We start from the raw sequence: 15,187 nt of genomic DNA, 5'->3' as shown, positions 1-15,187 counted from the left end.
ATATGCTCAGTTGCTGAACTGCTGAGTGACCTACCTTTGTTCACAATGTACGTAATTGCTTCATTTCCTAGCGTGTCATAGAGGGGCACCACCACCATGGAGAATGCATAGCATCCCTGTTCAATGATAACCCACTGCACAAAGAGAAGAGACGCAAGTCATGTGTTTGCTTATTGTAACAGATCCCCAAGAAAAACTCATATTTGGATTTTAACAAGGAAGCTAATAGGACAGAGCACATTTGGACAAGTCTTTCTAAAAAAGAGGTAGTTCATATCACTTGTTTGCTCAGAAAAACCACTAAATTTTTAACTGTGGAAGGAAGAAAGAAAAAAAGAGGGAGCTATGAGATAGAATTCAATCCAACAAAATTCAACTCTGCCCCTTAAAGTAATTTCAAGTACTTTTAAAAACATTTAACATTAACATTTTTCAGGACACGAGGCAGTTACCTCACCCCTATATGATGATAAGTTTAAAGATCATTCAGCTGGTTAGCCCATGTAATATGTAAGATAGAAGCTATGTTAAGGAAGTTGCTAAATCTCATTTTTATGAGCTGATTATTATGGACAAGTTTCCTAAAGCAAGTTCTGTACTAATTGAGACAGCCTTAAACACAGGGAATTTTTCTGAAAGCATTTATGCAATAGAAGAGTTGTGCACCTCTTGCACTAGTTTTATAAGAAGTCTTTTTGAACAAGGCCAGCTAACAGGTAGGTAGACTTTCATGCAGACATTAGACATACTGATAAGTCTAAGCAGGCATCCTTATACCAGGCATGAAAGGGTCCACTGAATATTTCTTCCTAGAGAGCTCTCCTATACACCTGTACATGTAACAAGGGCACAGCTATATTGCTGGTGAACAGCCTGAAGTTTAGTAGTTATTTTAATAGGGTGGAAGTCTACTACAGTAGACTTTAGAAGCTGCAGAGAGTGATAAAAGCTTCCTATTCCAGCCTCCAACAACTTTTGCACACCATCATTTTCAATACAATCACCAACCTCTTTATTTTCTGGACTATCAAGGCATTTTTCTTCCATTTTAAGCTTGAATTTGAGTGTATTTAAATACAAATATCAAACCTTGACACTTGAGTTCTATCTCAAAGGCCAAGCAAGCTATTAGTACTGAATATAGACAGTCAGAAAACAGATTGAAGCTTTCAGACATTGCTCTGATTGTCTGTTAAGACAACGTGTATTTCACTGTCCCCTATTCTCAATCCAAAACACAACTTCCCTGCTTGCAGAAGAGATCATCTGTTTTCTAGTAACTCAAAAAGCAAGTAATGTTTTTTTTTTTATCCAAGTTGTTTTTTTCTGGTGAACATTTAAGCAAGTACCACACTAGGATTTTTCCCATTAGGAGATTTCCCCAGCAGTTGTTCCCTGAACTGACAAATGTGAATCATTTCACACACAAAAAACCCTTCACATAATCTCCTGTCTGGATTAGTGATTATGTTGGGGATGTCACAACACCCATCCAGTTATTTTCAGCAGGGAAAACCCCAGATTTAAAATTCCTGGTTTAAACAAATCTTTCCAGCTCATTCCTGACCCAACTCAGAGCCTGCTGAAGCAATGCAACTCAGGCACATTTTGTCTCTGTGATTTCGGAGCAGACCACACCACTGTGCTCTCCTTCAGAAAATCCACTGACCCAGAAGCCAAAGGTCTATGGAGAAACAGTTCAATGCGGCACAACACTGACATCTGGCTCGCTCTTTTTTTTTTTACTGCCAGTTCATAATGTTATAAGCACAGGGGACTGAACTGAAGAGTCTGTAACATTATGTCATTTAACAGGTTCCTAGTTGGAGACATCCCAGCCTTTTTTATTTCAGAAATAAAACTGTAGTGTTAGAACTGGAATTCCAGTAGGAAAATCCAAGCAGCAAACTACTACAAATTTGAGTCTGGAAAAAGTGTTTTTCTTCATCTGTACAAAGCTAGACTTAAGGGATTTTGAGGTGTAGGTTGCAAGAGGAGCAAGGGGGGGGGGTCAAGGTCACTTGCATTTTAATGACAGCAGGGAAGGCTCAGTGACAAACTGAAATCAGAAGAGATCCAACAGCAAGCTGTTGTCCAGCATGACCAAGACACTGATACGACCTCTAACCCTGTCAACACTGCCGGTGCTCTAGAGAACGACATCCAGCTGGAGAGGGACAGCATAATTTTGACAAAACCCAAGATCCAGTCTCCTGCCTTAATAGGTTGGGACTGAACTAGCTTAATGCAGCAAGTACCAGCTCAAGCTACTAAGTACGCAGGCTTAAATTATAGAAATCCTTACTGAAATACTTACTATTCTGAATAGTTTGTAGTATTTTCAGAAACGGCAGTCTATAACCACTTCTGGGTTAAAATGGATAGACACTAGCTAATCAATCTAAATATCCCTATAGTTGCCTCATTTTGCTTTGTTTCTTTAATTATGTCACTCCTTAAGTCTTTCTGCCCCCTTATTAAACTGCAATTAATTTTCAATCTTTGCTTTCATCATCAGTTCTCCCTCACAGAATCTTTGTGCCCAGGGCCTCTAGTAGAGACAAAATTACCACCTCTAGCCATCTTCTATTTGTCCAAGTATTTAATCACCAATTGTTTCCTTGGGTTTTGAAAGGTTTAAACATCTCCTTGTGACTTCCAATCACTTTCAGTTATGCTGTAATCCAATGTTAATTTTGAAGAGAAAGCAAATGGTGATTACATTCACTAAGCACTCTTATTAGCTTCCCATTAAACAGGCCTCCTCTACAAACTGGAAAGAGGAGTTCTGGATTTCCTGACTTTCTTCCTTCTCTCCAGCCTCCTGCATTCAGCTCTGGGAGTAAAAAAATACAACATAAGACACACTAACAGTTGTGTCAATTATCAATTTTGGTACTTAGCTAAAGATGCCCTGTTTATGGCTTTGGGTCTACAGCATCAGCCTTTAAGCCCTTTCTCAACACCAAATGAACTTAACAGGTAAGCTCAGTACTCTGCCAAAAAGCAACAGATTTAAGAGTGGGCCACTTCAATAACAGGTAGACACACACACCATTAATCAAGTTACCTCAGGCCTGTTTTGTGAAAAGATTCCTATATATTGAACATGAGATGGTTTGAAGCCTCGGTGGAGTAATGCAGAGCCCACATATTCTGCTCTGTCTGAAACCTGGGGGAGGGGAGAAAAGAGAGAAAAAGAAATTAGAGCAAGTTATCAGTACACACCCCTCAGAACACTATTTTACAGCAAGTCTTACAAAAAAAAAGTAAAAAAGACCGAAAAAAAAGTAAAAAAGACCGAAAAAAAAGTAAAAAAGACCGAAAAAAACTAGTATTAAGTAGATACAAGTTTTCCAGGCTATTTTGGATGTCCTCTGACTTTCATAACCTAAATACCGCAAAGCCATTACACTGTACTGATTGTAAATACTACAACTTGCACTCAATGTGCAGCAGAAGAGACACATAATCCAGCTGGACCTGCAAGTGTTAAGTGTAAGTTTAGAAGTAAAGCTCACATACACAGAAAAGACTGTTTTGTTGCGTCTGTATTAAAGCTCAGAAGAAATATAATAATTCAGCATTGTATTTCTGCTCAATCACAAGCACTACATACGCCATCCTTCTGCTTCATTTAGTGCCTATGAGAATAGCATTTCTCCCTTTTAAAGTGGGAGAGTAAGGAGACAAAACCCAACTAGTTCTACAAACAAAGCTTGGGAAGGCAATTTCTTAATAAATTCATTCCATATAGCACATGACCCAAATCCACATTAGTCACATGACAAACAGAAAAGCTTTATTAAAGTGAGGTTGTACCTAACAAGTACCCAGCAAAATCACCTTGGAAAAAGTGATGTCTGCTCCATACAAAAGGTGTTTAACAATCTTAACAGGGTGCAATAGGCAAGGTTGATGCAAATTTGAAGACAATAACTGATTAAATAAGGAATGACCTAAAAGTGCACAGCTGTTAAAAGATTTGCATAAAAATATTTTTAGCAATCATGAAGGAGCATGCCACCATTAGAAGTGTACTTGTTAGCACCCTATACAACCCTCATTCAGCACTATGGAAACAAGTTGTCAAGAAGCACAAGTAACCTCTGCAGACAGGACCTCCCCTAGTGTAAAACAAGCCTCCCAGAAGCGAACACCTTAAGTAGCAGCAGCCTGAATCCCTGAATACTACTTCTAAGTTGCAGCCCTTCAGAGGCAGTGTCGAAGTTCTAAACAATTCAGCAATGACATGCTAAAAGCTACCAAGATAACACAAAACAAATTTTGAAATAAAACCATTAATAAGCTGAATAAGTGCAGGAGATACTCTTCTTTCCTTCCTCTGCCACATACTTGAGGCTGTTCCTTTAAGATGCTCCCATAGGAACTAGAACCTCTCTGCAATATTCTGCTACTACTTTAAAACACCTATAAATAATTAAGATTTGTTATATCACATTACTGGTTGTTTTATCAATGGTCTCAGCAAGCAAAAGCAGGCCTAGTACTAAGTTAGAGAGACTACTTACCTCTTTATAGGAGATCCACTCATATGGCTGGTTTGGTTTCCTAACACCTAGACAAGGACCATTACCTAAAAAAAGATAATCAAAACCTCAACATTTAATCCCTGACTCCTCTATCCTAACACCACATTAACTACACTCTCAGTGTTAAGTGTCTACATTCTTTGCAGACACCTTCAGAAAACAAACTTATTTTCAGAGGGGACAGGGAAAGAAGCTGAGGAAAGACACAGGGGCAACAGAGTTAGTTTAAGCTAAGGAACACAGCACTGACTTTATATTCACACAGCTCTGCTTCAAAAGAGGTCACCATTAAATTTGCCTTCAAGAAACCTCACATCCAATACATTTATCATATTGCTAGGTAGAGATCCCTTATCCCCAACTGCATTTCAAAAGAGCCCAGACTTCGATAGGTTTTTTTCAACAGTATGTCAAGAACTTTAATTTTGGACTTACTTGATACTTGCACACCCCTTTGGAAGATTTCATAAACTGTTCTCACATCATCATAGTAGTAAGTCAGCAGTTCATCACTGTTAAGAAGAGAGGACCTTCGAGCATGCTCACCACCCTAGGAAAACCAGTTTGAAAAGTTAGACACACTTGTTGGTTATAAATGAACAGGAAACTCCTGAAGGAATAAGAACACTTCATCCATTCAGTTTTGTTATGAGGCTTGGAAAATTCTGCTTGAGAGCTCTGCCACATTTCCCAGGACATTGTTTAAAGAGTCAGACTGCTCCCTGCAATACTAACAACCCGTTAGGCGAAATCTTATTCCTCAGCTACCTATGGTTGCACAGAACAAATGTGAACAGCAAAATGCCCTTTGACACTCCTTATTAGGCACAAGGCTTTTCTTCAGAAGTGTTTACTCTACTACTGCAGTATATAGCATAATTAAGTCCTTCAAACTTTCTAAATCACTCCAGCCTCAGAGCTCTGCAGATACAATATTAATGCTGAGATCCTAATCTACTGTCTTATTTAAGATTACAAAACATTATCACACTTCAAACTGGTTTCAAAACCTAAATGACTTAAGGGTGGTCAGCAACACACTAAACAAGTGTTTCCATAAGTAAAATACTCTGTACCACAAAAATTGAGTCCTTTAATCCAATTTAAAGTTCATTTTACAAAAAAAAATTAAAAACTAAAAGCTTCTTCCTGATCTTGTTAGATGCAGTGAAGACACTACTACCTTGAGGATTAAAATAACTTTTCAGCAGGTGAGCATTTATATAGGCTACAATTGGAAGTCAATACAAGAATTTAATAGCTCATAGTTCTAACATTGCCTTTTTTAGAGTGACTGATTAAATAATCTAATTGTATATCAATCACATTTCACAAATTGCAGTTATGCAAGTCCTATTTGGCCACATTTATTAGTCCTGCTATGATGACAGACAGCTACAAGCAAGTTCTTAGCCGAAAAGGCCAAGCTGGTTAAGCGGAAGATCTTGAGTAAACATGACGTTAAGTTTCTCTATCAAGGGCTGTAGTCAACTCCTGGCTCTTTCACAAAGTCAAATACTGGACAAACTAAATTTGTGCCTGAATTGTGCCATCATCCACACCATCAAAACCTTATTCATATGCAATCATAGGCTCTTCCTGACAATTGGTTTGTTTTCCTGTTCTCAAGATAACCTGAAAGACCAGAGAGCATCTGTTCATATATAAGCTAGATAAACACAGGTTGATCTACAGAAGATGTCGTATTGCCCACATCCACAGAAAGGAGCTGGAACATTAAAGGCACTTCAAAGAATGAAAAAATATTTTAGCACTAAAACAAGTCTAACTTGTTTTAGCAAAACGCTATGCGTAATGCAGTGCTTGCCACTCCTTTGACAGTAAGCAGCAACGTACACTGTGAACACGACCCAGAACAAGTTAATGACTGGCTTACCTCTGAAAGTTCGTAACATTAGAAATTCAAGAGCATACTTGCACTCAGACCAACATCTACTCTATAGGAAGTAAAGATATCACGAGTACATGTCTCTGCCTGGAAAGAAAACCAAGACTGCTTGCTATATTGCTCTGGTTTCACAGAGGTTGGATAACCAAGGTCAGCTTCCAGATTTTCCTAGCTTTACCACCTCTGGACCTAGCCTGAGGAAGATCACACAATGTAGTTTGTAACCAGTCATAGGTAATGTCCACAAATGCAATGTATCAGTACCATGTTTGATATGCTACAATTCTTGTGTCAGGTGAAATATAATATGCTAAACCATCCCTTAGCAACAGTTGAGAAATATTTGTTTTCTCCTCATCCAAGCTACTACTGTTTTGTTTACACACCCTATTATTCAGTATCACAAAAGCAGTTTTTGCACAGCCTGAGGCACTAACCAAATCTGAGGATGAGACTTATCAGACAGCACACTGCTTAGATACAAGACTCACTGCACTGTCCTTCTGAAAAAAGAAACAACAAACAAAAACCAAACCAAAACAGAGAGTCTATAACAGACTACTACTGAAAATATCCCATCAGTTCTCATGAGTTTTCAGTAAAGGGAAACATAACCAATTTATGGTTCTGCTTGCTTTATTCTTTTTTCCAAAGTAAAGTGAACTAAACTGAATTTTCAGCCTTAGAGTAAGAGTTTTACTAAAAACATCCAGCTCCTTGTGTGAAGGGCATCAGGAGTTCAATGTTATTCTTTAGAAATGCAGTGAAATACACCTGGATATGCTTAAGATCATTTAGACTGTACTTTACGCTCCCAGTTTGAACTCATCTACTAGGCAATATTATAGTGTTGGTCTACATTTTGCTTGAGAGTAGCAATAACTACTATTTTAAGAGCCTGTCCTTATATAGAATATTTGTGCAATATCAGGCAAAGTTCTGCTTACAGCCACCAAACATACAAGTGTCAGGACTGAAATGTTTGGCTGATTTCACGCAAGTTATTTGGGTGGGATCTAACAGACCTGTTCAGTACACAGGTAAGCACTCAAAAGCGTTGTCAGTTTTACCAAAGTGCTCTTAAGGAGCCAGGCAATAAAATCTTATTAATGGGAGAACAGCCTCTGGTTACTCATGCAAGGCAGCCCCTGCAGCAGCTCAGGAAGTCACAGGAAATTGGCCCATTACACAGCAAGTGCCGAGATGAAGTAGAACCCTGGCACTGGTTCAGCATAGCAGCAGCTGAAGGAAATGGATTTATTCTACAGAGGCATATATTACTCTCTCAATGCCTGTTTGGGTCACATAGTGATAGCTGCTTTTTTTCAAGCCATGGGTTTGCTTCTTGTTGACACAGGCTGTTAGGGTTAGCAGTAACATCAAAACACACTGTTGGCTCCACTATGTCTCAGAGGCAAGAGACTCAATTTCCATTTTCCCAAGAAAGCAAGTACACTGGCAAGTGGTGCTTAGGGCACCAATGTGCATGTTCTGAGCAGCAAGAAGCATAAATGAGACTTTTCAAACCAGCCATTAAATTTTAGGCACGCTAATCCCTAGATAAGCACACAACAGCTAAAATTGATCACTTAATAGTGAGACAAGCACACATCTTTCAAGAATCACTTTAGACAAGACAAGAGAGAGTTCTGGTAATACATCAGGAGAATATAAGTCATATACCTTATACTTAAATCAATAGCCAAAGCTGTTCAGCTGTCAGTCACTGATGGAAAGAGCGATTTACAAGCAGACAGATCCAGATGTGCCTACAACTGTAGTCATTAAGGATACACAGGCTTTTGCAAAGCACAAGACTGTTTCTACCCTATTTCTATCATTACTGTAGCACTGCAATTTTTAACAATAATGATTTAATATAGCATGAATCTCAGCAATGCAGTCTCAGACTAGTCAGACTCCCTTCCTACAGACAGGAGATTCAAGTAGATCCCAAACGATTTTAACCTGTAACTTTGAGAAGTTCCCCTGAAGAGAGAGCAGGCTGGAAGCTCTGAAGACAAGAGGGTTTCTTTCAGTGAAATGTAACTGTAGTATGCACACTTTAAAGAAGATAGTCCACATCTTTAAATTGTGGCATCTACTCTAGAAGAGCTGATACTTTCAGTAACTTTTTGTACTGATATTCAGATAAGCATGCAATCTTTATGCTCTCTCAGTGATGGTTAAAATAGGTCACTGGGTGCTGGCCTACCAAATCAAAGTTGTCCAGAAATGGGAAGCAACCTGGAACAGCAGTAAATAGCATCTTCTTCCTCCCATATAAAGTTAGAGAGGAACATGTAGAACCTCTAAGAGTGACTGACGTCATTTAACTTTGTTAAAGACCAAGAAAGTAAGTCACAAGAATTAAGTAGAAGCTTGTATATAGTTCAAAATTATTACCATTAATGAACAGGTAGATTAGATATTAAAGCAGTAAGAAGAATTACCTTCTGCCACGTCTTTTTTTGAGCATATTCCTTAGAACTTTTAATATTGTATTGCTTAGCCAGAAAAAAATGTTAAGACACAATTTGAGGGCAGTATTTGATATTTTTCTTCTGTGACAATCCATCTTAATGCATGTATAAGAGAATGAAGTAAGTGAAGTAAAATTCTAAGCAAAATGTAGCCAGAAACGGAATCCCAAATGCTGTATTACATTCTTGTTACTGTACCAATTCTAACAGGCACTTGAAACTTGCTTCAGAACATACATTATCATTTGGTAACGGTTTAGTACAGTTTAAAATATTACCTTAAGGGCTTTATCTGAACTGTCAATAAGCAAAACTTGCTCATTTCAACACGCTGTCAAAGTTTGAGCTCTTTCATCACGACGACATGCTAACACACTCAGCTCTTTTCAATTTAAGTCTTACTACTGTTTAGTCTTCCTATTAAAATGAATTTTCTGAAGAGGCAATGAAAAATAATCCTATTATACCTATCTTGCTCTGATCAGAGAGCTGATGTTAATTAGTACAACATGGATCAATGATGTATCAAGTAGTTTAGTGAAGTCTCGTATTACCAAACGGTGATTTCAGTCACAGAATCCAGCAGAGACAAGCAATTGAGCTTGAAGAGGTAAAGGCAGTGAACTGAGACTGCTGTCAAGAGCCTCAAGCAAACCCGTTAAGAGCCACTGTTTTACCATTTTCCAGTGCAAAACCCCCCAAATCTACTGGAGTCTATGTTGACTTGTGAGACTGGAAAGCTTTCTCTGGTAGTTCGTTCCAGCCAACAAAATGTGCTGCTCTACAAGACTATTCCACCTGAAGTGGCTGCTGTCAGGATTGGGGAAAGCTTATCAAGAGAAGTAAGATCTAACCTCTGGATCCTTACTCTACACATCTTCCTTAAAGAGGTATTTTTGGTAATTATCACATTGCCAGAGCATATTTTTGTTTCCCCTTTGTGTACTTCTAATAGCAGACCAGTACTTGCTATAGTAACATAACATGTCATAACCTTACTGTATACCATACTAGGAATATTAGGAAAAAATAGTACTAATTAAACTTTTGAATGGAGGGGACAACTAATACTATATTCTTCAATCTCAGTATCATGAAACATTGCAAGGAAAGTGCCCGATTTGAGGGTAGGACAAGAGTTTACTTTGCTGAAGTTCATGAAAATTTACCCACTGTAAATGTCAAACTGCTCTGCCACCTTTGTTTACACCTGTTTGTAGTCCCATCTACTTTTAAGCACAACAAGTCATCATGTTAATTGCATTTGATACAGGGCAACTAGATGCACCCTATCTGCACAGAACAATGTGCTGTAACGAGACTTCAGGCATAAGTATTAAAAAAACCTACTGTGGTAGTTTCTGACTATCAAGTAATGCAAGAAACTGTCAGCCTTACAATCCTACATTTTGTACGTATCTCCCTTGATGACTGCAACCTTTCCAAGCTGTCTCCTTCCTTCAAAAGGAGGAAACATCTTGTCTGCCCTGAAGAAATACAGAGACACTCTTGAGAGAACAGAGTAAGTGGTAAAACCTTGACTCTGTAGTGAAGAGGAGAATTCATAAAGTTGCTGCTCAGGAAACCCTAGCCATGTAATCAGTCGTCTGTATTTGCTTCTAAGCAACAGTTCCTCCCAGTCAGACTGCTTCCATATTTGACTTCACTATTAAAAAACCACCACTTAAAAGCAACTCTGTCCGCCTCTAAAAAGTGTAAGACAAAAGCTAAGCTAATATATCCAGAGTTTAGCAGGTAGTTGCTTTAATGTCAACTCTATGGCTGGGATCTCTTGGCAGAACATATCTTTTCATAGATCATTTGAGGACAGTTAGTACCCTCTTTTCGCCTGTAACCCAATATAAAGTCTCATCTGTCAGCTATTATAAACTAAAGATTATAACAAAAGTATTAGCCTAATCAGTATACGCTCCTGTACATAATCTGACCCCAAGAACTAATTTAATAGGTCATCACCTAAACACACGGCCAGGAATTGAAAACTACACTATAGCAGTTCTAATATTCATAAGTTACATGCCACCAGACAGATGAGAAGCTCGGTTCTCAGCACAGCCTTTTTCTCCCATGCTACTTACTACCACTATGACCTATGAATTTTTAAATTCAAAAAGCCAAAAGACTGAGTTTGAGCTGTATTTCAGAAGAAAACAAGACATGCCCCAAAATGTATTTCCCGCTCCCTCCTACAAGTTTTGAAACACTCTCACATAAATCAGTGTTTGGTCTCTCTTAATGCTGTCTTTATGCTTCAAAATTCAGTGAAGGACAATACCTGTCAAGCAACACTTACCTCTACTTCCACAGACTGCATTGCTAAATCACATGGTGGTTTTAGTGCTTTTGGTCTTGTTGCATACCAGTAGGTAGTGAGAGCCGCAAAAGCTCCGAAGCCCATCAGCGTGTTTGTCGGAAGGGTGCGCACGTACTGTCTGACATCCCCAAGTTCCGGCATCCGTAGGTGTCTGAACAACTCATGTGCTTGCATTGCCGTTCAGTGCGGTTGTCCCGACGCTGGAATCTGTTGATATGAAAGAAGTTACACACAGATTTGAAATCCTCTTTCAATTCACTGTTGTTGTGGGAGAGCGATATATGCTTTGTCCTACTGGCTTCCCACTATCAAAATAATTTGATCCGCCACCTTTAGTCTTCTGTGCTGCAATTAAGTAAGCATGCCATTACTGGTTCATACTCTTGAAAAACAGATGGGGCTGGCAGGAGACAATTTCTACAGGGTTTTAATACTGCTTTTAGCAGACACCACATGTTAACAGAAACAGTTGTGGCTTCGTTGGGGTTTTTTTTTTGTAGGCTTCTGTTGCTTTCTTTTTGAAGGACAGCATTTCACAAAAGCAAAATAGTTATTAATGGAGTAGCTGTACTTTAAGACTGTTGAAACAGTAAGTGTCAAACAGGAAAGTCTGGGAGAGGGAGGGGAAGGCCATAAGATGTTAACTTGCCTGCACTAACCTAACAAAGAATCCTAATCCTATAGTAGCATAGCAGGAACAGGATTTTTCATCTCTTAAATCCAGGAAGATAAACTCTCTCTCTCTCTTTCCTACTCTTCCAGCATTCATGCACAGAAAGCTCACTCACAGCAAGCTGCCTTCGCAGCTGATATCCTCCCATCGCTCCTCTATGCTAGCAAGCTTCCTTTTTCTCCCAGCACCATGCCAGCAAGTTATCTCTGGTCATGAGGCAGACTAGAGCAGCATCTGAGGAGGCCCAGGGCAGCGGCACACAGCAACATAATCAAGCACAGGAAGCACATTTGATTTGTCACGTTCACACAGAAGGAAGAGCCTCTGCCCCCCGCCAGCGCCTGCCGACACGGATATTCCACAGCAAGAACCAGCTGTGGAAAAAAAAAAGGCTTGCAGTCAGCTCAGCGGGTGCTCTCCTCTACAGCCAAGGTCTCCCAGGACGTTTGTCACATGCCAAACCCACCAGCTCCTGCCCAGTAGGTGAGAGGTGAGCAGCAGGCAGCCAGCCTGCCCGGGGCCAATGGCAACCCGCACCCAGTCACCCCACCGCCTGCCCGCCCGCCCTGCCCTGGCAGTCGTGCTCCGGGCGTCTGTCACCAGCCCAGCCCCTGCCACCCAGGGACAGCCAGCAGGACGGCTGACGATGGCCGCTGGCAGGGTGGGCTCGGGGAAGCAACGCTTTCCTCTATCAAGCTCTGCCTGCTTGAAGAGCCAAGATGTATTTACTGACATAATTTAGTCCAGCCATTTCCTATGGACAATAAAATTAAACAAAGGGAAGAATGTCAAAAATGTGTGTTTAGAACGTACTGTGTAACAATTCAATGATGCTGAAATCCAAACAGGCAGAACTACATGCTTCTTAGTTTTAAAACCAACCTTTATCAGGCTAAGATTTCATATTTCTACAGGAAAATCTCTAGCTTACAGTCTGCCTTTGAAATCTTTACTCCTGCAATCAGTTATTCAACCAGCCAACAGAAGAGTTGTCTAGTTCACATAAACTCTAACTTGTATTTGGACAAGGATTTGCTAGAAACAGGAAAAAAAAAGCCACAAAGGCAGTTCAAGGGCCTATGGTTTCACAACACGAGCAGAAGGACAGGCTGAAGTAAGGTCACAGATGGGGGCAGCAGCAGGACCAAACCAAGCTCCATCTCTGGAAGGGTCCCGACTCACAGAGCACTCCCCAGGCTGCCCGCTCCCTCTGACACTTCCCTTTGCTGCTTTCATAGTATCGCCTCAGGGCTGCATCACCTGGATATGCAGTGCAGGTCACTAAAGAAATGTCTTTTGGTTATCTGTGCTGTGATACACAGTAGACTATGCTCTAAATTCACAACATATCAAGCCTGAGTAATGGAAGGTGGAGAAGAACTGAATATATTAACAGGGAAACTCTTCAACTTCCTTTGGCATTAAAAAAAAAATCCTGACTTAACAGTTAGGATTCCCATGCTGTTGCTTTTTATGCATCAAATCATACTCATTAGCATTGCAGGCATGAAAACTACCTCTTAAGTTTTAATATACACATCTATATGAACAGTAAGAATAAAAAGTCATTTCAGCAAGGAAGTCCTGGCTTACAAGTTAATTTTGGGTATATCATAGACACCATGTTACGAAACTAGAAAAAGGAGCTACACTGTATGTAAGGGCTAAGAGCAAGCTTAGCTCTTTTCTCCTCAAGCCCTGCCATAAACACCTTTGACACTTGCTTTCCTCTCTGCATTAGTCATGATGTGTCCTGCACACACCGCAGGATTTAGGAATGTAATGTAATTTGAGAGTTACTCTTTCAAAAGTCTGTGATGCCATTACAGCTAACAAGAACTGAAGTAAACATGATCGTTTCACTCACGTAAGAGCCCCATTGTAGTCAAGGAGCTGCTAGGATTTCAGCCTAGGTGAAAAGAGATGCACACTACTACTTTTCATTTCCTTGACTGGTTGGTTGTAGAGCAGCCTGTAATATAACTTGTGGTATAACTGCTCAAGAAAGGTTTTATCAGTTACATAATGATACATTTTACCGCTCAGGTTTACATCAAGGGATGACTTTTTTTATTATACCTTCTGCCTCATCAGCACAAAAACCAAGGTTAGGACAGAAAGGTTTGGAAGGAGTGATGCTCTTCTCTCTGATGTCCAATGACAGGACAAGGGGCAACGGGTGCAAGCTGGAGCACAGGAGGTTCAACCTGAACATAAGGAAAAACTTCTTTACTGTGAAGGTGACAGAGCACTGGAACAGGCTGCCCAGAGAGGTTGTGGAGTCTCCTTCTCTGGAGACATTCAAAACCCGCCTGGACACGTTCCTGTGTGACCTGGTCTAGGTGATCCTGCTCTGGCAGGGGGGTTGGACTGGATGATCTTTCAAGGTCCCTTCCAACTGCTAACATTCTGTGACAGAGTTTTCTGCAAGACTAAGCAGATAATGTTAAAGCTAGGAATTGTTAAGTCATATCAACTCTTGTCTTCTGTATGTAAGACAAAGCTAGATGCAACAGGGAGAACAAATTCACATTCTTAACACATCCAAATATGCCCTGTCAAGAAAGGAGGCGTCAATGCCTCCCAGGCTTTTTTGACCCAACTCAGTATTTACTTGGCTCATGCTCCAACATGTCAGACATCCAAGGTCTTTACCATGACCAAGGAGAGCACTTTAGAGCCTTTAGACTGAGATAGAAAGTTCTTCTCAGTTGAGCTATGATCTCACTTTCAGTCATTCTCCTCAAAGGAGGACACAGCTAAGTCTCCTCACTCACTACCTGGACTTTAGTAAGAACTTTGACACTGTCTCCCACAGTATCCTCCTGGAGAAGCTGGCTGGGCATGGCTTGGACAGGCATACGCTTTGCTGGGTCAAAAACTGGCTGGATGGCAAAGCACAGAGAGCTGTGGTGAATGGAGCTAAATCCAGTTGGCGACCAGTCACAAGCGGTGTTCCCCAGGGCTCTGTTTTGGGGCCAGTCCTGTTTAACATCTTTATCAATGATCTGGATGAGGGGATTGAGTGCTCCCTCAGCAAGTTTGCAGATGACACTAAGTTGGGAGGGAGTGTTGATCTGCCTGAGGGTAGGAAGGCTCTGCAGAGGGACCTGGATAGGTTGAATCAATGGGCTGAGGCCAACTGGATGAGCTTCAACAAGGCCACGTGCTGGGTCCTTATTCGGTTGTAATAACCCCATGCAGCAGGCTTGGGGACAAGTGGCTGGAAAGCTG

At 40.4% G+C, this 15,187-nt stretch overlaps 1 protein-coding gene across 5 annotated transcripts in view; it reads right to left on the bottom strand.

The window, feature by feature from the left end:
* The window catches only part of ACSL1 (acyl-CoA synthetase long-chain family member 1), a 28,059-nt gene extending 16,573 nt beyond the window's left edge, over positions 1–11,486 (bottom strand). The window contains exons 1-5 of one of the 5 annotated variants that reach the window (XM_010191180.1): positions 11,260–11,486; positions 4,989–5,103; positions 4,533–4,597; positions 3,071–3,172; positions 35–134 (exon numbers count right to left, since the gene is read on the bottom strand). In XM_010191180.1, coding sequence (XP_010189482.1) covers positions 35–134; positions 3,071–3,172; positions 4,533–4,597; positions 4,989–5,103; positions 11,260–11,454 — 577 coding nt within the window. In that variant the 5' untranslated portion in view covers positions 11,455–11,486. Of the gene's footprint in view, positions 1–34; positions 135–3,070; positions 3,173–4,532; positions 4,598–4,988; positions 5,104–11,253 lie in introns of all 5 variants that reach the window. The other 4 variants (XM_010191179.1, XM_010191182.1, XM_010191183.1 and 1 more) reach the window with 4 other exon arrangements.
* Between the last annotated feature and the right edge of the window lie 3,701 nt (positions 11,487–15,187).

Source organism: Mesitornis unicolor, unplaced genomic scaffold (assembly GCF_000695765.1).
Source record: "Mesitornis unicolor isolate BGI_N332 unplaced genomic scaffold, ASM69576v1 scaffold39558, whole genome shotgun sequence".
Lineage (NCBI taxonomy): Eukaryota > Metazoa > Chordata > Aves > Mesitornithiformes > Mesitornithidae > Mesitornis > Mesitornis unicolor.
This window is presented reverse-complemented; position numbering and strand designations above follow the sequence as displayed.